The sequence below is a fragment of the Physella acuta genome, unplaced genomic scaffold (genome assembly GCF_028476545.2).
Source record: "Physella acuta isolate Inbredline_101_S28 unplaced genomic scaffold, ASM2847654v3 ptg001539l, whole genome shotgun sequence".
NCBI lineage: Eukaryota > Metazoa > Mollusca > Gastropoda > Physidae > Physella > Physella acuta.
This window is the reverse complement of record NW_026733054.1, coordinates 19,377-42,396: the sequence shown is the minus strand read 5'-3', so window position 1 is coordinate 42,396 and position 23,020 is coordinate 19,377. Positions and strand designations below refer to the sequence as shown.

The window sequence follows — 23,020 nt, the reverse complement described above, 5'->3', positions numbered from 1 at the left end:
ATGGTGGTTCATTATCCATGAACAATGGAACACACAGATCTGAATACTCAGTTAAAATATGCTCATAACTAAAAGCAAAAAATAGCATTAAAGAAGACATTGCTTAACACAATTTGAATGAAAATAGTATGGTGCCACAGGTTTCTGTATCTATATCATATCTAGAGTTTCCTGGTGTAATTCCAACCAGCTCTTGTAGTTATCCAAATGTGGGAAAGTAAAACCTTAGTATTGACATAAGTATTTCATATTCAAATGTAAACAGACCAAATCTGCTTCATCTGCCATATAGATTGTCTGGTACCATAAGGTACTGCACTTTCTTTTTAAATGTTAATTTTTAATCAAATAAAACTGAAGAATTTTATAATTTACTTATTAAGGTCATCATCCCATATGTGGGACCAATATCTCTTTCAGTATGAAAACAAATTCACCAAATAAAACATGATAACAATTTTTTAAATACATTTTGTTTAATAAATCGATTTTTCAAATATATATTCTTAAATTGCAGAAAAACATACACTAAAAACTGACTTAGCATAAAAGTTTACATGTCACTGTGGTGAAAATTCAACAAATGGAACAATACTACATGGGCAAGTCTACCAAATACTGCATTGGTTAAGTTAATTAAAGTAATCTAATTTGTAACCAGTTACATTATTTGAGATAAATTCCTTAAAAAAATCTCTAATGACACAACAGGTCAGACACTGATACAACTAACTAAGGGATTTCTTGACACTCTAAGATCCACTTACAGATTTTTGCATCTTAAGACTCAAATTCACATCATAACAGCTTTTAATAGCATACATACAAACTGGATTTAAGGCATTAGTACACAGATGAAATTCTTTTATTAATGAGCAGTTAAATAAATCTTGCTTTCTCATCATTTTGAAAAAATAAAAAAAATGCCTTTCCATGAATAAAATGTGTGAGAATCAACATTTCTGCATAAAATATACAAACAAATATAGCCTTGTTACATTATTTTATATATATATATATATATATATATATATATATATATATATATATATATATATATATATATATATATATATATATATATATAAAACCAACAAACAAAATACAGCTGATTAAGATTTATACATACACTTTTTAACAGTAAAAAATAACAATCTGGCCCTTATTAACCTTTTACTCAAGATCCCCCAACCTAGTATTTTATGCATGGATTAAATAGTTTGTGCTTTAAAAAACAATAACTGTTTTCCTTTCCCCAATGCTGTGCGATGCATTGAAATCCACCACCAGTTGTTCTCCAAGATAAAAGCAGGAAAGCTGTATATATAGGGGAATCAATTTGACTGCAAGCTAATATCTGGACAATGATAAGATCAATGCCCTTCATATTTAGGTTTCCTTTTTTCTTTGAAAGCAACCAGACCTTCAATTCTATCTTTCGTTGGAATCACCTGAGAATTCAAATTCCAAAATATTGACATTAGAGATGGATTGTTTACTTAGAGGAATCAACAAAAAATTTCTTTAATAAAAGTATTTGTTTTTTAAGTTTCAAATTTTTGTTTAAAATTAGTAGATCTAAATATTACCTGAGCATAGTAGGCTTCTTCATATCTCATCCCTGCATCTATTTCCACCTGGTTTTTAAATATATATATATATATATATATATATATATACATATATATATATATATATATATATATATATATATATATATATATATATATATATATATATATATATATATATATTACAGTTTTGTATCACAAATATTCAATTTAAATTTTAGAAGTGATGTTTAATTAAATGTTTGAAAGTTAAAAGGAAAATGTTAACAGCACAGGTCATGACAAATATTTCTGGATTACAAAGAAAAATTTCATAATTTAAAATATTTTTTGAACTAAATGGAAAGTATAACACTGCTATTGGAATATGTGTCATATTAAATATAGTTTTTTTAACTATTCAGAAAGCTTAGTCTTTTTACTGGCCAATATAAAAATTTTATGGAATTACTACTTCAGACATATAGTTTTCAGCATTTCTCAAATTGGCAAATTATAATAAATGGAAAGAATATATCATTCATAGTATAATAGCAATGACAACTTTGAATATAAGACAACAACATAATACCATAATGTGTGACACAGACACAAATCATCAAAATGACATGTTAGGTTATTAATATCACTAAAGAAGGCCTACCTCAATCCCACGGTTTATTGCTGCCTTTGCCATCCTTAGAGCTATTGGTCCCTGTAAAATAATTTTTTTTATTCAACATGGACCAAAAGTAAAAAAAAAACTTACATATAATTTAAACTACTTTTACAATACATTACAATGTATTTTAATCTCATTTATAATTTAAATTGATCCCTGGTTACCTGAGGAAGAATCTCTTCAGCTAACTTGAGTGCTCTTTGATACGCCGCATCACCATTCGCATTCTGCTCAACGCAATGGTTCACAACACCATTTTCTTTAGCTTGCCACCCATCCAACCGTCGACTAGTAAATATGAGCTCCTTAGCCAGTGATGGACCAATCACACGAGGCAACCGTTGAGTTCCACCAGCTCCAGGAATAATAGCAAGGCTTGTCTCTATTAAACCCACCTTGGCATTACTTGCTGCAAGTTAACAGCATGGTTGTTAGATATCGCCACACAAACATATTACAGTTCTAAATAAAGCATTATCATTAAACTAACAATTTTTAAAAAATTCAGGGTTGTTATCTTTATTTGATGCTGTCTGTTTAAACGGAATTCATTAGACAAACACTATGAAGCTATAAAGAAGGAATACAATTTTCAACTTTTTAATTATCCAACTTTAAAAAGAAACCCATCAAGTTTGTTATCTTTCTTTGTTCAATCTTTATAAGGGGAATTCAACATACACCACACAAATTATACAAGCATTAGTATTAAATTAACAATTTTTTTTTATTATATTCATTTTTAAATTTAGGGTCATCAATATTTGTTTTTATAAGGTAACTTTATAAACAACAAAGATTGTCTTCAGAAACCCATTTGACTATATTCTAATTCAAAGTAGACCTAAAAAATGTGAGTCCTATTTCTAAAAAAAATGACCATATCTAATTTTATTCCTCATTATTTTTACCAGCTATTTGAGTAAAAGTAAAATTCCCTTTTCAAACCTGACGGTCTATAGGGCAAGAGAAGTAGAGTTCACTTGTTTCTGTGACCTCGGCATATGAAGTGTGGTCAGCACTATGCCCAGCTGCCTTTACTTTCCCTAAGGTGAGTTAGGTACCCATCAGAGTTGGGTGGACTCAGAGACGCTCTATTGACTTGATTCGAGCTCAAAACTTACGGGTTACTATTTTAGTATTGGGGGTATAATACATTGAAAGGCACAATAAAAAAAAAGATATAAAACATTTGAGGTTAAGGCCTACTATTATTATAGAGAAAACCTGTTACCAGCAATCCTCATATCGCAAGCTAAAGCCATCTCTAGGCCACCGCCAAGTGCAAAACCATCAATAGCTGCTATTGTAGGCATTGGTAAGTTGTGCAGCTCAGCAACACTGTAGCGTAACTTAGCAACAAACAAGCTCACTTCCTGGTTGGTCATCTGAAGCCTCTCTTTCAAGTCAGCTCCTACATAAAACATAATAAAATACATAAAAATGTGTTTACCATGTTTTATAACATGAGTGAGAACAGTAATTTGTATTTTCAATGCTAAGCAGATGATGGAAAATGAAAAAAAAAACAAAGTTTAAAACGATAACATTAAAAACACACTCTAAAATATTTAAATGTTCCATTACAAGCAATACAGAAATCTCAAATTAAACATTGAATTTGACAAAAGATTTACCTGCACAAAATACTCCTGGTACTTCACTTCGGATGATGACTGTTCTGATGCTATTTTGAAACTTGAGTTCTTGCATAGAATCAATAAACTGGAAATTATATATAAAATAAGAGAATAAGGAATTATGAAATTAAAAATTTCAAAATGAATAATTGTGCATTAAATAAAAATATTAATAAAAAAATATTTTAAAAAATAATTCAAGTATCAGGTGCATACATCTTAAAATGTATAGAATGATTACTTACCCTCTGCATGATATTTTTACCCATTGCATTTTTGTATCTGAATCTTCTCAATGATATAACTGCTATACCTGGAGATTTTAAGACAAAAAAAAGTGTGATATTTGTGGGATCTGAAGGTAGATACAAAGGGCAAAATTGTCAAATGGACAAAAAGGCCAAAAAAAGTCAATGGCTACATGGAAAAAAGGCCAATTGTACATAAGGTTTAGAAATCAATTGCTTGAAAGTGAAAGACAAAAGATAGGGGAAGACAGCAGACTGACAAAAGACACCCCTTCTAAATTATACTGATATCGTTGTTGAATACAAACCACAATTAACATAGGGGCCTACATCTCTCATTTAACACCATTTTTTAAAAATTTCTAATGGCACAGTGGTTATTACATTTCTTATAACACTGTTAATGCATTTAAAAAATAAGTAAATTTACATTTTAATTATCTTATTTTGATTGAATATTTTTATAATTTAACTTTCTCCTATGTAAAAAGCAACATGCTTTAATGAAGATAATATATATATATATATATATATATATATATATATATATATATATATATATATATATATATATATATATATATATATATATATATATATATATATATATATATTAATAATATTATACACACGCACATATGTATGTATATATATATTTATTTATGACATTATGAGTTGTTAAGTTCAATAAAGTAATTGTGTAAGGTTAGTATTAAGCTCAGATTAGGACATTGCTCAGAACTGTAATTAATTTACCTGTTAATGTAACAGAAATTTCTGACACCCTAAACCATTTCATGTGTATTTTGTATAATGACTAGGCTGGGCTGGGACATCATAATTAAATTGCTACACATATGCTGACAATGCTTTTTTTCTCAACAAGCTAAGTAATATTGAATGCCTAGCTTCTGAAGAAGATATTGACTGGTTATGAAAACTATCCTAATTGAATTTAATTGAATACAAGTCTGTAGTCTAAGCCAGGGCAATCGTAAAAATATTCAAAATCAATTTAGAGAAAACCTAGGGTTAGGGTTTCTTTTTCTTCTTTAATGCTCAGAGGACAAAATATTTCAGTATCATATCAGTAAAAGTAAATACATGCAAGCAATGTGTAAGGGTGGAGGTTAAGGATTGAATTATTTACTTTACTGTGACTTGACATACATAAAACTAATATTTGGAAAACTTACAAAAATATAAATGCATGGTTAAAAAAACAGCAACAATCAGACGATTGTTGCTGTTTTGTTTTTTTAATTTCAAGTCTAGATGTATGTTATAAAAAACTAATTGGCTAACTCAGTGTCCCAAATACTATGTAGGCTACAGAGATTATGGTATTAAAAACAGGCACATGATTAAAACCTGCCTCAAAAATTTACATTAAACTTTGATAACATGATCCAATGATACTACATGGCATCGGTTTAACATCGCAATACCTATTATCAATAAAATATGCCCACTAATGCCAATGGGGTAGTTTTTGAAGGTGGAAAGAATTAATTTTGGAAGGCACTGTAAAAACTAGATGAAAAACATTGATCAAGTTATATATTAAAAACGATAAGCCTACATTACCTAGTGTCAAGCATTTCACACATATCTACTTAGATTTAACTTATATTTAAGTAAGACTTACTATAAAGTTATAGGCATATTTCTTAGTATAACTACCAATGCTATCTATATATGTATATGTATCGAGTGATAAAGTAAGTCTGGGCCTATTATTGGAGATGATAACTAAAGGAGCTTGGTGTAAACCTAAACTTATTTAATTATTTGTAATAATTATGCCTATGATGTTAGTAAATAACAATAAACAAAACGCGCAGAAATTGACATGTAGGGATATGGCAGTGAATTTAGAATAACAGGAGAAGGCATTATCATTATTACTCATAATAATTTAGGATACAATTTTACATTTAATAATAATAAGTAAAAAAAAAAACAACAAACAAATAAGAACAAACAATAAGGATTTAAATCACAACATATTGCCAATATGTTCAAATAACCAGATAGACAGGGTAGCTGCTATTCCTTCTGATGTGGTACAACTAAACACATAGCTTAATAAACTTGTACAAGAATTTAAGGTTTTTCCATTGATTAGTCATACCAAAATATCAATAGGGCCTGATAAAGACCCTAGTCAGTAGTCTATTATTAAAGTAGTTTCTTTTTTGGACCTGACAATCCATAATCTATAGAGCAGCTGAAATAGGGTTTATCTGTTTCTTGATCACTGCACATGAAGTAATGGTGTGCTTAGCTCTCTGCCCTGCTATCTTTACTTTCCCTAACACGAGTCAGGTACTCATTGGAGATTGGTGGACGACACGATAAAAGGGTGCAACACCCTTTCATAGGACTTTTTAAAATTATATGCAGCCATACTTAGTGTAATTTTTTTTTCTGGCATATTTCTATTGCCCCCACCCTCTAGCATAGTTTAATTTTAATATCTTAAAAAACAACATAGATTTTCAGTCTGCATATTGACCTATATAGAAATGCACACTTCACTTTAATTTGACTTGATTAGATCTAATTATCCTTCATCAAATTTTGATTTTACTTTCATATTTATATTGTCCACACACTCTAGCACTAATGTGCCAAGATTTATAATTATATCTCAAATAGCAGCAGTGGTATGCAAGCCTTAAGCCCATCACAAAATTAAATCCGACTTTACAATGATATATAATAAATATATATAATTTAATAATATATTTTATATAGGCCTAGGCCTAACATGTTTAATGCATAACTTTAAAAATTCATATAAAAAAACTAATAGGTAGGCCTAGAATGATAGATTTTGTATTTTTATCAATAGGGTATATTATATGATTAATCTGTGCCTATTTTATCATTCTATGTTAATTAGGAAAAATTTCCCGATATGCCTATAGTATAGTATAGAGTGATAGATCTAGATAGATTCAATATTTTTTGATCAGGTGAATTACTGAATACAACTGGATAGTCTTAAATTTGGTTCTAACACTGGGGTGCATAGGCATAGGAAGTCTCTGAGTCTACTAGAATGTAGCCTAACTATAATTATTACAAATTAAGTAGACCTAATTTAATTAATAATTTCTAATTAATTACTAAGGGCCGCAACTTACTAAGCGCCCCCCCCCCCCCCCGATTGTAGGAAAAAAAGTCACAGGAAAAAAGTCACAAATGTATATTTGCATGGAATATGTTAATACTTTTACGTATTATGCTAATCAGTTTACGATTCATTAAATGTAATGTAATCTTCTTCTTCTTCTTCGTTCTTAATTATTAGTGTTGAAGGGGATCGAGCCTTATCTGCCAGTGGGTTTGGACTCGAGACTTTGTTCGAATTTATCAACCATGAGCTTGTTGCCGACTCGACCACGCCTCCAACACAATTAAGCGTTACGTGTCAACTGGTTATGCGCCATTGAGGCCATTGACTCCGATTTCAGCCTGCTTTTCTTTTTGGATTTGCTTCCATAGCCTTTGTCCAACCAAGAACAAACTACAAGGCAGCAGTTGTTTAATTTTGGAGTTGTCTCTCCTAGAAGAGAGGCTGTCCCCAGCTAACGAGCCTCATCTGCCAGAGGGTTTGGACTCGAGACTTTGTTCGAATTTATCAACCATGAGCTTGTTGCCGACTCGACCACGCCTCCAACACAATTAAGCGTTACGTGTCAACTGGTTATGCGCCATTGAGGCCATTGACTCCTATTTCAGCCTGCTTTTCTTTTTGGATTTGCTTCCATAGCCTTTGTCCAACCAAGAACAAACTACAAGGCAGCAGTTGTTTAATTTTGGAGTTGTCTCTCCTAGAAGAGAGGCTGTCCCCAGCTAACGAGCCTCATCTGCCAGAGGGTTCGAACTCGAGACTTTTCGGTTTAGAAACCATGAGCTTTACCGACTCGACCACGCCGACCCCTATGTAATGTAATCATTTTAGATATATATGAGTGGTTTTTATACATATAGTAATATTTATAACACACATAAAAGATTTTAGTATAAAGTTGTAGTTTTGTTTATGTAATTCTGTTTTGCAATATATTATACAGATTTTGATATAATCTTCAAACCTTCTCGGTTTCAAAAGTGTTTTTTGAACGCTTACTTTAAATTAGCGTGAAATGGCATAAAGGCAAAGTGAATGTGTCTTGCTGTCATCTACTAATCATAACAATAGTTCAACCACCTTTACTGACCACATTTAACACGCTCATTACATAATAAAGCCTAGGATCAAAAGAGAAAGCCGACACGGTACAAAGGCTGTGATTGACGCAAAAACGCAAACAACACACAATGTGAATATGGTTGGACAAAGCCGACAGAGAAGAAGCCAACCAAGCAAAGGCCTACGGCAAAACATATGCAAACACAATGATGAGCCCCTATTTATTATATAATAATTTTCCACTGTGTATTTAACTGAATACGTAACAAATGTTAATGTTGCTATGTTCATTATCTTACAGTATTTTAACTTGTTCTTGTTATAAACTACAATGCTTTTAAAGTTTACAAATATGCTACGGAAAAAAAATTACCAAGCACATTAATTAACACCCATAATTTTACAAATTATCAACAATTATTCAATTAAATCAAAATATTTCTTAGAATATTTTTGTGACTTTTTTTCTGTGACTTTATTTCTGTGACTTTTTTTCCTAGCAAAAACTGTGACTTTTTTTCTGTTTTTTTTTTCCTGTGACTTTTTTCCGTTCACCCCCCCCCCCCCCCCCCCCCCCCAATAGATCTAGAGACGAGATCTAGAATATAAATTAAATTTCTAAATCTAACCTTTCTGGTCTCCTTCAAGATAATTCAAGTGCAGCTCATCTTCGGGGCTTTGCTCCTTTTGACACAAAAATCGATAACAATACCTAATAGGTTGACTTTGTCGTAGAAGCTTGACCGCCGAAGGATGTAACAGAGCCATTTTGAACGAACTATGAACCTGCTCCGCGATATATCCTGTATTTGTTTTTATTTATCACTCGGTTTTTTTTTTTTTTTGTTTCGTTAAGTCCGGGTTAAATGTTAATTTTTAGTTGGCCTTTGAATCTGCCAACAGAAACAAAACGAACTTAGGCCTAGTTTTATATTTTTTCAAAAAATAAAAACGCTTGCAATAACAACATATAACATTAGCAAGCTTTTACTAGTTTTATGTCTACATTATAGATTTCTAGATTATAGATCTACCGTATGCACTAAAAAGAATACATTAAAATAATCTTCTTTTAAATGGAATGCACCACTATTTAAAGAACTACAATTAACAAAGAATGTGCATGAAGTATAATATAGCGACCAATAACCAGAGCCCGACTCCCTTATGTGTCCCCCCCCCTTTCCGTCTGACTTAACTTTTAATTGAGCAGTTGTTATTTTTCATTCAACCATGAGGCATGATAAGGCCTCTAATGTCATGGATCGCTTTACATATTACAATATAGGCTACAACTACAATCAGAGTTTCTTCCAGGCATCTCTTCGGGGGGGCGAAGCCCCCCCCCCCCCCGAAAATTTTTTACCGCCCCCCCGAACGAAATGAAATTTTTATAATTTATATAGAAAATATATACTTTTAACAGTGTCCGCCCCCCCGAAGAAAGTTTACCGCCCCCCCCCCCCGAAGATTTCAAGTGCCCCCCCGGAGAAAAAAGTCTGGAAGAAACACTGACTACAATTAATTATAACAACAAACAAAGACAAAAATTGCAAACGTATTCAATTACACATAATACACCACTAATGAATTTATCCAGATTTAACGTCAACTGCTATTTAAAATTGGTCACTGCGTAGAGTGTAAGAAGTGTAAGTACTGCATCGTCATCACAGCACATCTGATGGAGAATCAGGACGCAACTTTGTCCGGCTTTTGTTCCATAGAATATTTCGGCATTAAATAATATATTTTTACAGGCAAGCTGATGTTCAGTATGTTTTGATGTGTATGTAAGGGGAGTTCACCAGACCTGATCAAATCAAACATTATATTCCCTTTCAAACATCTAGTATCTATATCTATAACAGTCCTCCTACAGTTTTTTTTTTTTAATATACGAGCCGACCCGCGGCATATCATACGCCGCTATTTAGTTGTTTTATTTTCTACTTTTCAGTAATTCATAATTTGTGAATTCGACATTACCAATACTGCCACTGAAAATATCTGCTTTAAAACACTATCAGTAAGTCGTTAAGGACGATACTACCCCCACCCTCCTTTCCCCCAACCCCTACCCTATACACCCCCCCCCCCCCGTGAAAGCAGCCTCCTCTTAGTTACCTCCCCTAAGTTTAAAATCGTTTCAAACTAAATTATCTGCCCCTAATAGTCGTCACTAAACCCGGCTCTACGATTGTTATGTAAACATTTAGCGTGAACCACAGCTCACCTGACCATGTAGGGGTGGGGTGGTAGGGAACGCGCTTACAGCTTGTTTTCTGGCGTCTCCGAGAAGAGAATTATATAGATCTATATAGATAATTTATTTTAATAATTTATTTGGTAGTTTTACACAGTTTCAATGACATGAAAATCAATTGTATATATAGTAATTTCGGGTCGAAAAAAACAAACCAGATAGTCATGCCAATCATCACACTATTGAATGTGAGATAATCAGACATAGGCTCCTGGACCTATTTTATTTAGGATCTTTCTTTCTCTAGGAACATGTAGGCCTAAGCCTAAAAGCAGTTAGGTAAGTTGGAGCGCGTAAAAGCGCCTCCGTATGCGCTGGTGACGAAGAGTGTGTGCTAGACTAAGGCGATTTGCACCAATCCACGAGCTCCTTTTGCGCGCGCAGCATCACCTTACCACTAACGTATGTCCGTCAACTGTGCCCAGAAACATGGCTACGCTTTATGGATTCAAGTTTAATGACGGCGATGCATTTAATTCCCACTTAACTGATGATGATATAAACAAGCTGCAAAGAAGTAAAACAAATTTTAAAATGTTTTTGTTTAAATTTATTATGTCCATGACTACAAAACAACGAAAGTGACACAATGTCACAGTCTAACTTTATTTTATACTTTTGCAGTGGTTTCCACAAAAACATGGCGGCAATCGCGTTGCATTGACATGATCTGCTTGACACCACACTGCTTTTAAATTTCGCTCGTTACGCATTTTAGCAACGACAAGATTCAGATCTATCTTTTTTTTCTGATTTAATAAATAATGGCACTTTAACAACCCTATAGCAGTAGGCTTATCATGTCTAAATCTAGATTTCTAGATACATTTTCTTGTTTCCCAGATGTATCAGATGGCATAAAAATTCGTTTCCTTACGTAAATAACGTTGGAGCGCTTGACCTCCAGTCGAGATAAAGTGACATTTATCTTAGAACTTATTCTTAGCAGTTTGTAAATAGTAAATAGTTTTTTTTAAGTTAAAACTTTTAACTTAATCCCTTCTCAGACTATTTAGGCCTACTTAGTTTAGGGTTTTTAATTTGCAGAGGTAGTTCTAGATCTAGTTAGATCAAGAAATCTAGTTACGGATGATAATTAATTAATTATTGTAGGCCTACTAGACTAGAATCTACTAATAATAAACTAAAACAAAAAGTAACAGAAAGTGAAAGGCAAGAATCTCATCCAGTTTGGTGAGAGTTAGACACCCCCCCCCCCCCTTTCCCCCATCGTTATAATTTTAATATAATTTATAGGCCTAATAAAATTATAATTTTATTATAATTTATTGTTTAGGCCTTGGATGAATTTTTTAAAATGATGCCTATTTATTTAGGCTAAGTTAGTATTTTACTATTACTTTAGTTAGTTAGTATTACCATATTTAGCTTAAAGCGGTTGCGGCCAGTTAGGGCTATTAACTATTAATTAAATTAATGGACTAAGCCTAATTATTTGAATATTTGGCCAATATGAGAAATGATGGCTGAAGAGAAAGTGTTGATAACATTGATATGATTGATGATTGTCAATGATTAACATCAATGATGTGGAGTTATAAATGTAGGCGCACAAATTAAAATGTTTAAGAACACTTATGTAATTAAAAGTTACATTAGTCTGCCAATTTGAATTATCAATTAATTAAATTTGTTTTATTATAATGGCTATCATTCCAAACCTTAATTTTATTTTTATGCTTGTATCGCTTCTTTCATTATATCATGCTGTGAAGAAATTAAGTTACTTAACATCCATCTAATGTCTAATTTTAAATTTTTTTTGTTAAATAAACCTTAGTAAAAAAAATATTTTCAATTTCTTCTTTAGAGAATGCCCACATTTGGATTAGCCGGATTGTGAATCGCCTGATAGAAAAACACAAATTAAGTGAAAAAGAAGGTGTGCCGGTTGTTGAGATCAAAGAGGGAGGCTTTTCTGAATGCACAGAGATTGGCAAGATTGCCGCTACCACAACAACTGTCGAAGAAGAACCAGCAGCTGTTCCTGACTCTCCAGAACCACAAGAAGAGCTACCAACAGAGGATGAAGGTAGTAAGTTAGGTATGATTGGTTACTTGTTTATGATTAGTTTCTTTTGTGCTTTTTTTTTTTACAATTAGAAATTCTAAAACTTAATTAATTTGACGAAAATGTTGCTTTTATTTTCAAGAATGGTCAGATAAAATGATCAAGCTTTTAATACATACAAGAAGAGATTTGGCTGTCAAATTTTGTGGTTCTGGAATAAAGAAAAAAGATGCCTGGGAGTGTGTTGCTAAAGTTTTAAGAAAAGAAGGACAAAAAATAACTGGCAATGAATGTGATAAAAAATACAGGGATCTAAAACGAACGTACGTACTGCAAGTTTTTTCCTATACATCTATACATGTATAGTATATTTTTCGCAAGTATTAATGCTGTATTAAAGGGGTATTATTATGGGAAATCAATACTTTTTTTTTTTACTGAGAAAAAAGTTTTTTAGTGTAGGCAAATAATATGCTTCTTAAAAATTAATAAAAAAATTGAAACTATTGTTTCAAGTTAATCTCATTTTGATTAAAAAGAGAGTACAATAGTTGCTAAAACATTGTCTGTTTAATGTCTGGAATATTTCCAAACATATCTGGAATTTCACCCTCTGAGAGAGTACATATGGACAGTATTGGACAGTGAACCTATTTACCTGTAATGGACTTTCACATAGTTGCCCACTTCAACTAACCTTTTTGTGCTCATTAACCCTGTTGTACTAACTACACTACATGGTTTCCTGTCATTCATATGTCATTGTCAACAAACTCAACCATACCAAGATTACAGCACAAAAATAAAGCAATACACTAAACATTTATACAACATATATATTTTATAAGTCCATTTAAAAAATTAGTGATTTTAAGGCACTTTGAACGAGTATGATAACGTTTTGATAATATTTTCATTTAGATACCTTATGAACTTCCAAAAGATGAGAAAGCATGGGCCTATGGCTGTGAAATGGCCATATTATGAAGTTATGAGAGAAGCACTACAGGTAGATCCTACAATGGAACCCCGGGCCCTGAAAGCACCATGGGCATTAGCCTTTTCAGATGCAACAGATGATGAACTTGAGGTGAGTTTTTACACTAACAAAAGCCCAATAGTGACTCTGTAAAAAGTAGTTTTTTTTTTTTAATTGAATTTTTTAACCATTAAGTATTCACATATGCAGCACATATGTAAATAACTACAGCATACAAGTAATTTTGTTACATTTGGATTGAAATAGTTATGGAATGGGGGTTGGTGGTGTCATTCCTATTGCTTCTCTATGCAGAACTGATCACATCGTCTTACTTTTCTGTTGAACTTAAAAGCAAAGTCACTTACCCCCTGAAATTTCTACTAATAACCAAGTGGTAGTTAGAAACCATTAGATTTCAATACACAAGTTAAAAAAAATAATTGTTGTTATAAGATGGCATGAGTCATTTATTTAACAGTTTATGATAAACAAATATATACGTTTTGAATAAATTACCAGCATTTTAACAAACTATTTTATCAATTGAAAATCTAAAAGATAGTGCCTTTTTTTAAATAAAATAAAATTTGTGACAAAAATATGCATCCCTATTTTTTACGTCACTTTTTTGTGTTTTGTTTTACTAGTAATCCTATACATTTCTGAAGGTTTATCAATTTCTTTGCGTACTGGTAATTGTGGTTGTAATTAATTAATTAAATACTAAAATATTAAATTTATATTTCATGAAAATCTCTGTATCTTCCCTTAGTTTAGAAAATGATTTATAGGGGGGGGGAAATCAGGAGTGAATGATTAAAAAAAAATTAATGTGAAGAAGTTTCTGTTGGCCATTTATCGTTTGATAAATGAAAGACCTGCTGTCTATTCTTTTATTTTGTTCCTTATGACCTTAAACAAGAAATGTTTTTTTTTAATTCTCAGCCAGGCACATCCAAAAAGAGGAAGTTAATTGAAAGTTTGGAAGAGGAGGAGAAACATTTTAAAACTGCCATAGACCAACTGTTGGCCATAAGTCGGACAACGACTAAGCTCATACAGGAACACGTCAGAGCCAGTCGCACAGCCGAGGCTGTTAGACTAAGTATTGAAAAACAGAAGCTCGAGCTAATGAAAGCTCTGCTGCCCAAGGTGCAGGAGACTGTACAAGGTAAAAACTCCAAGGCTACTACAAAAGCTTACACTGTGTCATTGGTTCCGCAAACATCTAAAGAACAAACTGCTACGCCTGCAAAGCCATCAACCTGATTTTCTTGTGTTATCAACTTAATTGGATTATCATTGAAGTCATCACAAGTTGTTTTTACATGTTTTTAGGATGACAAAATACAACAGAAGAATAAAAATGTTGCCTCTGATGTTACTATATGACTTAATGTAACAAAAAAATAATTTTCTTTGTGGTTCATGGTTTGTGCCATAGTATAAAATAATGTATAAACTTATACATTTCAACTACAAAGACAAAATTCCCCAAAAAATGATTTGGAGTCAGTGTGATAAGAGGAGCTGTAAAATATAGAATACATAACTCATGCCAATCATTATGTTGTGAAACATGTCATGCCTCATCTGTAAAATGTTCACCTCTTCATGCCCATTGCTCTGCTTACTAAGTAGGCAAACCATGTCTTTCATTAAAGGACGGTTACATTATGATTTTATGTTTGGCATAGTTTGTATGCAGAAAAGAATTAAAATTTTAATGATAAAAAATGATAAATCATCTGTTATTTTTGTGTGTGTGTAAAATCAGGTTAAAGATCTTTACTGTTAGTGTATTTAGTTAAGATTCTTCAGCTGTTTCAGATTTTCAATAGGGTTTTATTAATATACTAATTCTCTATATACATTTATTTTAATGAATGACCATAATGCTATTTACAATAGCTTGTTTACAAACTCAATACTCCCATCATATGATGGAGAGTATTTTCTTATTGGATAAAATTCGCAGCATATTAGTACATTGTTTATTTACATTTGAGATTTGCTTATGTTGTTAAATTTTCCTTATTGTTCTGTTGATTGTCCAGTGTCTTTCCTTGTCAATCATTGCACCACAATCAGGTGAAAAGTAAATTTCCCTGTAATGTATTAACAATCCAGTTTTTATGTTATATCAAGTCAGCATTGCCAGTAAGGTTTCCTATATTTACAGTACTATTTACAAATTGTATCACATGCCAACATTACCATTAAAGTTTCCTGTAACAATAGTGCTCTGTATGTCAGCATTACCATTAATGGTTTCCTGCATCAGCAACAGTGTTTACAAGTTGTACCACATACCAGCATTGCCATTAAGTTTTGCTGTATCAACATTACCATTAAGCAACAGCAGTACTAATTTCATATTCTTTCACCTCAGCAGTGTTTTCACATTTTAGCACATCAGCATTATCATTGCCAGCAGTACTGTGTTGTTGTTTTTTTCATTTAGATTCTATCCGGTTATGAAGCGTCAGCAGTACTGCTCCAATAAGGTGTCACATAGGGATATTTCATCGATTCCTCTTTGACTGTACCTGTCATTAATTTTGTAGGCCTCTAATAGAAAATCTTCCGGTCTTAAGGGGGAATCATCCATACTCGGGGGAACCACATAAAAATTCTTTATTCTATTCCCATTCTGGTTGTTTGGGTGATGTTTTGGACTGTCGCAAGTTGTGCTTTTGATGGTTAGAGGAGTTGAGTCATGATTGGTTTGAAAACCATGTAGCTGTAGTTCTGGTGATTGACTTGTTTGGCTACTTTGCCAGGGTGTGTCATTCTGATGTGATACTAGGACGACTTTAGATGAACTTTTGATGGCTGAAATCAAGAATTAAGGTGTTTTTTTTAAATTATGAAAAGGTAAAACGTTTTATTGCGTAAGCAAAATTCTTTTGGTGGTGGAATAGGTTACGGATATTAAAAAACAGAAACAGCCTCAACTGCATTACTTATTATAAAATATAAGGGAAAAAGACCTGGCCTAGAAAGTGTAAAATCACAAACTACAATTAACAAACAAAACTTCCATCAACTTTCTCTTCCCCCCCCCCCCCACACCATTATTTGCTGTAGTTAAATACCCCATATAAACAATCAGCGATAGTATAACCATTTAGAAATCAATCTTCTGGGCCTAAGTTTAATCTCACCAATCTAAAAAAATGTACATTGCAAATGGGCATAAAACATTAATAATTGCTAATAACAATACTCCAACTATAATGTAAAAAAAACAGCACAATACCTGAACATCTTGTCCTATACTTTAAGACAAGGAACATTACTAGCAGAAACAGGATGGCACCAATCAGTGAACAAGTAATGATTGTGATTATGCTGTGGTTACTTGCAACATTGGGATCATGATACTGCCTGGCTGAAATTAAAGTTACAGCGAATAGAATATGCCAAGTGTCTCAGGTGTAGTTGATAATGCAAATATTTGTATTGGGGATGGTTGTTAGATTAATATTAGGCTAATGATAAGAGGAACTAGGAGAAGACTTTCAGGTTTGTGAATCAACTAAAACCTATACCGGTTTAAGGTTACATTTTTAAAAATGCTTAATTATACAGTATCAGTTGAAATGCTAACGTGGGGTGGGTAATATATGAAGCTTTTAAAAAAATAATTTACTATTTGATAAAGGTTTTAAAATTAGATACACTATTTTGTAAGTTTAAAAATATATATATATATATATATATATTTATATAACTCATGAAAATTTGTCAAAATGTTAAAGTTTATATGTATTGGGCCAGTCAAAGCAAAATTTTTGATTTACCTGCTGTTGCTGCATGGAGCAGCAGTTGTACTGATGAGGATGTTGTTGAGGTATTTTTTTGTTGTGGTTGTTTCCTGTTATGTGGATTATTTGTGTTGGATGGCTCCAGTGCTCTCCCTTTATGCTTATGTCCCTTGTCAAGTGGATTTATGTCATAGCCATTCTGAAGTTGTTTTGATGTGCTCTCCATATTGCCTTTGGGCTGCAGGGTAAATGTTTGGTTTGTGTCTTCTTCACATTGAGTCACTGAGTGACCTGAAACATTGATTGTATAGATTTAATTAAATGATATAAGTGTGGTAGTACTGAAGTGATAATCAAACAATGAAAAACATTGCTGGAATTGATAGTGGAAATATTTCTATAACCCTGTAATAATATTGTTGTTAACATGATTTAATCTTTTTCCTTGTAAAAAAATATTTAAAAACTTTCAAACCTATTGCACTATGTTGTAAAGCTACACACAAAGATTTGTAACATAACTTAAGTTTTTGTTTTAATTTGCAAAATTTTTTTTAAAAAAAGCATGCAGCATCTGTTTTTAGTATGAAACAAAATTACTGGTTTTTTTTAAGGTAAGATAATTTCATCTTTATTTATCTGTGGCAATAGGTTACAAATGTATTAGAAAACACAAATTTACCGTATCTTCCAAATATTGGAGTTTTTAAAACTTGGCTGTCATTTAGGTGCAGAGCATTTATCTGTAAGTAAAAAGGTTTATAAGATTAATATTCCTTTCTCGTTAACGTTAAGCGAACAATTTTAAAATAGGCTTAATTAATGTCAGTAAGCCAGAAGGGGGAAAGTACCGAACATTGTATTTGTTAAATTACATATACTAGGTTATGTCCCTTCTTTTGTACAACTCCATAGGAATAACGAGTCTAAAATGCTGTTTGTTAAAATCGATGTTGTTCATTTTTAGTTCAATCTATAATGCGTTCAACTAATCTACAAATTAAAATTTTAAAAAGTGAGTGAGACAGTAAGTCTTACCCATATGATGTAACCTTTTTCATTTGAAATGTTGATGAAGTATGTTCTCTTTGAGATCTGAGGAACAAAAAGCATTAATCTACTTGTTTTAGAGTGAACCAGTAGGATAACTATTAATTTTGTATCTGTGTGGTGTGAGGTTAACCATTGGCGTTACTAGGTAGGGTGTTACCTGGTCGGGCTCACAACCTTAGTAGGGGGTCATCTATAAATGACGTCACACTCGTAGGGGGGAGGGGGGGTCCGTAATTTTGTGACGATGTGTGGGGAGGGGGAGGGGGGGGTGTTCAGATGTTGCGACGTCACACTTTTGCATTATAAAAAAGCAATGTTAGAAAACGAATTTTAGACGTTATTTCGCGTTTTAGATAACTGTTTTAATAAATTGTAATAGTTTAGACAAGATTTTAGAATTTTTTTTAGAAAAATATGGATGTTTAAAAAAAATTCAACTGCAATTTTGAGGGGGTTCGTAGGTTGAGGTGTGACTTCATTTTAGGGGGGGGGGTCTGGCTTTTTGTGACGTCGTGTGACGGAGGGGAGGGGGAGGTAAAAATCGTCAAAAATGCGTGACGTCATTTATGGATGACCCCTAGCATCTGAATAGTTTGTCAGGTAGAATATGTACCCATATGCAGATATTATTCATTATTGAAGGAATGGTTTATTATATAGTTATAGGGCTTTGGGCTAAATAATTCAAGGCTTTTAAAATCTTGTATAGTTTAGGCTTATTTAATAAAATGAGTATGGATTTTCTTTTTTTTTTCAACAGTAACAAAAGAAAAATTCGTTAATCAGATGTCGCCTATGCAGTTCGTCTGTGATGTTGGGCAAGTTGTGTGACCCTCTAATGTAAAACACATTAGGAATGATAAAGAAGAAGTCAATGTCTGCACGATTATGATTTAGTTTTAGCGGTCGTCCATAAATGACGTCACACTCGGAAGGGGGGGGGGGGGGGGTCCGTAATTTTGTGACGGTGTGTGTCGAGGGGGAGGGGGGTTCAGATGGTGTGACGTCACTTTTTTTGCATTATAAAAAGGCTGAGTTAAAAAAACGAGTTTTAGCCGTTATTTTGCGTTTTAGAAAACGGTTTTAATAAATTGTAATAGGAATTGATCAAAATACTCTTTGTTGACAGAGTTCTGACAAGATTTTGGAAAAATATCGATGTTTTAAGAAAAATTCGACAGCAATTTTGAGGTAGGTTGTAGGGTGGTTTGATGTCATTTTAGGGGGGGGGGGTCTGGCTTTTTGTGACGGCGTGTGACGGAGGGGAGGGGGTGAGGTAAAAATCGGGGAAAAAAGCGTAACGTCATTTTTGGATGACCCCTTACCTCTTTATCGAGGATTAAATACTGCTCATTCAAGTCTGAACGTTGACTTGACTCCCCTTGTTGATGTTGTGAGAGTGATCTCCCTTTGATCGTGCAGTCACCCAACCTAGCGCTGTAGACGATAGGGTGGACAAAAGCGTAGGAAGGCGGTGTGAAGCTGACCTGGGCTGACTCATGCAGGAAGTTGACCACGATGACCGGAAGTGTCCACGCTGTCAATGGATAGAAATAAGTTGGGGAGGGATATTTATTTTAATTTATTATTTCGTTACTGTAATGCTATCATTATCAAACCCCCCACATGCGTACCTTTGCGTGTAAGTTCCGTAACTTGAGCGACTTGGACCAGAAGTCTCGATTGTTTGGAAGGCCCAGTGGTCTCAAGATTCTCCGCTGGGGCCACCAAGTCCAATACATATGACGTCACGGTACCAATCACCGGAAGTACAACAGTTCGGATCCATTGGAGGCCCTGCGAGAATGTAACTGTTACATGTTACTGTTAAAATATGTTGGTTCTTGTGACGGTATGTATTATTCTTGTTTCTTGAAAAGCTTAAAAAAACAATTATTGCAAATCGTCTATTTGCTTTGTTTAATTATGAGTTGTATATGTATAGGGGTCGGCGAAATCGGGTCGATAAAGCTCGTGGCTGCTAAACACCGAAGATGAGGCTCGATAACTGGGGACAGTAACCTATCATTATCAAGGAGAGAAAACTCCAAAACAAAACAACTGCTGACATGTAGATCGTTCTTGGTTGGACAAAGGCTATGGAAGCAAAAAAAAAAAAAAAAGAAAAGCAGGCTGAAATCGGAGTCAACGGCCTATAATGCACATAACAAGTTGTCGCGTATTACTTGTGTTGGAGGATATCACGTCCAACATTACAATTAAGAAAGAAGAAGAACCTATGTATATAATATTTTTAGATAGCGTGTCTTCTATAAGTGCCGTCATGAGGATTTTGCAACATAGATACATGCACCTTTTTTTTTTTTTTAAATTCGGACGTTTTAAAAATTAAGCCGCAACACCACTTCTCCCAGTAACGCCTTATTAGCGGAAGTTTAGTTTTACTTATCCGTTTACTTTTTGGTTGTGTCTTTTTGTATTGCTTGATTTTTTAGTATCTAGACTAGCAAGCGACGTCTAGCGGTAGAACACGCGCTTTCTTCCTTGAAAGTCTTAAGTTCGGAAACAGTTGATGTATAGTTTACATGTCTAGCAGCCGCTAACGTGGGTGAGGGAAATGCTCAAATCATGACTGATTCGACTCTGGCAGGCTAATGAGCACAATTTGATCCGGTAATGACCTTAGCCTATAGTATAATATTGTAAATATCGGCGGGATGAAGATTTTATGTAGTGCGTTAAGTAGATAGTTGTATATCTGAAATATTTATCTGAGCAGAATTAAAGAGGCTTAAAAGGAACTTTTTCTCTCCTCAACTCAATAGTTTACAATCAAAATAGTCTGACAAATCTCTTTAAAAAAATAATGATCATTAGAATTAGATCTAGCTAAAGTGTCCGGTAAGCGCTTACAACAACTATGATTAAGATTGATGTATGCCAATAAAAGCAGAATATACAGATTTAAAAAAATTAGGGAATAAAATAACGTCTGCCTTACTTACTTGCCCAGGTTGAAGAGTTTCATGCACTGCGCATGTCACATGACTTCGGAGATTGCTCCAATCACCAACAGGTGTACTGCGCACGCAGATTTTTTCTGAGGAATCTGAAGTCATCGGAAAACATTGTATTATTGCTTTGACTTTACCTTTACTTCATAGTACATATTTAAAAAAGATGAATCTCATATACGCCTTTCCCACAACACCCTCGCGTTATTTCTAGTGAGAGGGGGGGATTACTTTTAAATCCTAAAGGTATATATATATATATATATATATATATATATATATATATATATATATATATATATATATATATATATATATATATATATATAGATATAGATATATATATATATATATATATATATATATATATATATATATATATATATATATATATATATATATATAGATATAGATATAGATATATAGATATATGTTGCCGGTATGCTTAACACCCCTAGAAAGAATCCTCCGGGCCCCCCATGCCCCCCCCCCCCCTTGGAACATGTTCCTTAAGACAACATCTCTAACTGTCCTTTCCTTCCGTCTTACCCTGAGTCCACTGCACACACATAAACCTCACATATCCCTGTGTTCGGTCCGTGTTGCTGAGTAAAACGGTGACGTTGATGTACGTGGTGGGCGGTATCACTGGATCTGTGTGTTTTACTTGGTCAAGCGCGTCAACGAATCTGAAAGCTGGACAGGAATAGATTAAGGCGAGACTGCGGTCATTGGCAAACCTGCATCGTCGAATAGAAAATATGCTGGACGCCTATCCGTAACCATAGCATGATAGCATTAGCCATAGTTATCAATCAAGTAAGTACGCAGATTCTAAATCACTCTATAAGTATATACCTAACCAAAATAATTCATCGGTCTCAAATTCATACAATAATAACTGTAAGTATAACCATAATCTAAAGTTAAAACCAAAATGCTATTTTGTAGTTAATCAACTAAAACCGAAGACAACACTATATTCTAAGTTTTACATTTTATTACATTGATGAAGTTTACGAAACGTTTTTACCTGTGGTACGCCTTTCTTTAGAAAACCCCCTCACCTGGTAATAAAATAGAAACGATACCGTATTTTGATGAATTGATTTATTTTATAAATTTAGATATGATATTGTTGGATTGTTCAATTTTTCGCTTTAGTTTTATTTTTTTTAATCAATCAAAAAAGAACCGTGTTATATCAGTGCTTGTTCAGAGATTGTAATAGAGTTGAAGTATATTATGCAAGATTGTGTTTATTAATTGTGAGTGTGTGAGTAGATATTTATGTATTAGTTCGTGTTTGTATGTGTGTTTTTGTTGCGTGCTTTTGTGTGCTTGTGTGTCATTGTGTTTGTAGTCGTGCATTTGTGTGCGTGTTTGTGTTTACGAATGTGTGTGTTTGTGGTTGTTTGAAGTGCGGGTATTTGTGTATGTGTATGTTTTTGTGCGCGTATGTGTGTCATTGATTGACGTGCCAAGACTTACGCCATCTACACATGAACCACCAAAAGTTCCACAGCAGACATCCAGCGCCGACAACACGGTGAAGCAGGTGAACTCAAGTCGGAAGAACATCACCGGCTGACAGGTGTACAAACAGGTGTACAGCCAG

At 33.3% G+C, this 23,020-nt stretch overlaps 3 protein-coding genes across 4 annotated transcripts; 1 reads left to right on the top strand and 2 right to left on the bottom strand.

Annotated features, from left to right (window-relative positions):
- Window positions 1-1,060: 1,060 nt before the first annotated feature.
- LOC131928745 (methylglutaconyl-CoA hydratase, mitochondrial-like) lies at window positions 1,061-9,147 on the bottom strand. Its single transcript, XM_059284860.1, has 8 exons — window positions 8,954-9,147; window positions 4,118-4,185; window positions 3,870-3,957; window positions 3,467-3,646; window positions 2,397-2,641; window positions 2,215-2,265; window positions 1,590-1,637; window positions 1,061-1,451 (listed from the first exon to the last, which is right to left on the bottom strand). Exons 1-8 carry the CDS (start codon window positions 9,090-9,092, stop codon window positions 1,374-1,376), a joined length of 897 nt encoding a protein of 298 aa, XP_059140843.1. The 5' UTR covers window positions 9,093-9,147; the 3' UTR covers window positions 1,061-1,373.
- Window positions 9,148-10,948: 1,801 nt separating this feature from the next.
- Window positions 10,949-15,300, top strand: LOC131928744 (uncharacterized). 2 transcript variants are annotated; one of them, XM_059284858.1, is made up of 5 exons: window positions 10,949-11,107; window positions 12,422-12,643; window positions 12,765-12,945; window positions 13,544-13,712; window positions 14,550-15,300. In XM_059284858.1, the coding sequence occupies exons 1-5, from the start codon at window positions 11,020-11,022 to the stop codon at window positions 14,871-14,873; spliced, it is 984 nt and encodes a 327-aa protein (XP_059140841.1). In that variant the 5' UTR covers window positions 10,949-11,019; the 3' UTR covers window positions 14,874-15,300. The 2 variants fall into 2 exon arrangements, with proteins under 2 accessions (XP_059140841.1, XP_059140840.1); XM_059284857.1 differs by having other exon boundaries at window positions 12,422-12,655; window positions 14,550-15,298.
- A 120-nt stretch (window positions 15,301-15,420) lies between these two features.
- Window positions 15,421-22,463, bottom strand: LOC131928743 (uncharacterized). The gene is made up of 10 exons (XM_059284856.1): window positions 22,436-22,463; window positions 21,952-22,098; window positions 21,394-21,497; window positions 20,062-20,224; window positions 19,753-19,964; window positions 18,413-18,469; window positions 18,057-18,117; window positions 17,411-17,665; window positions 16,867-16,998; window positions 15,421-16,439 (listed from the first exon to the last, which is right to left on the bottom strand). The coding sequence occupies exons 2-10, from the start codon at window positions 21,971-21,973 to the stop codon at window positions 16,090-16,092; spliced, it is 1,356 nt and encodes a 451-aa protein (XP_059140839.1). The 5' UTR covers window positions 21,974-22,098; window positions 22,436-22,463; the 3' UTR covers window positions 15,421-16,089.
- Window positions 22,464-23,020: the final 557 nt, after the last annotated feature.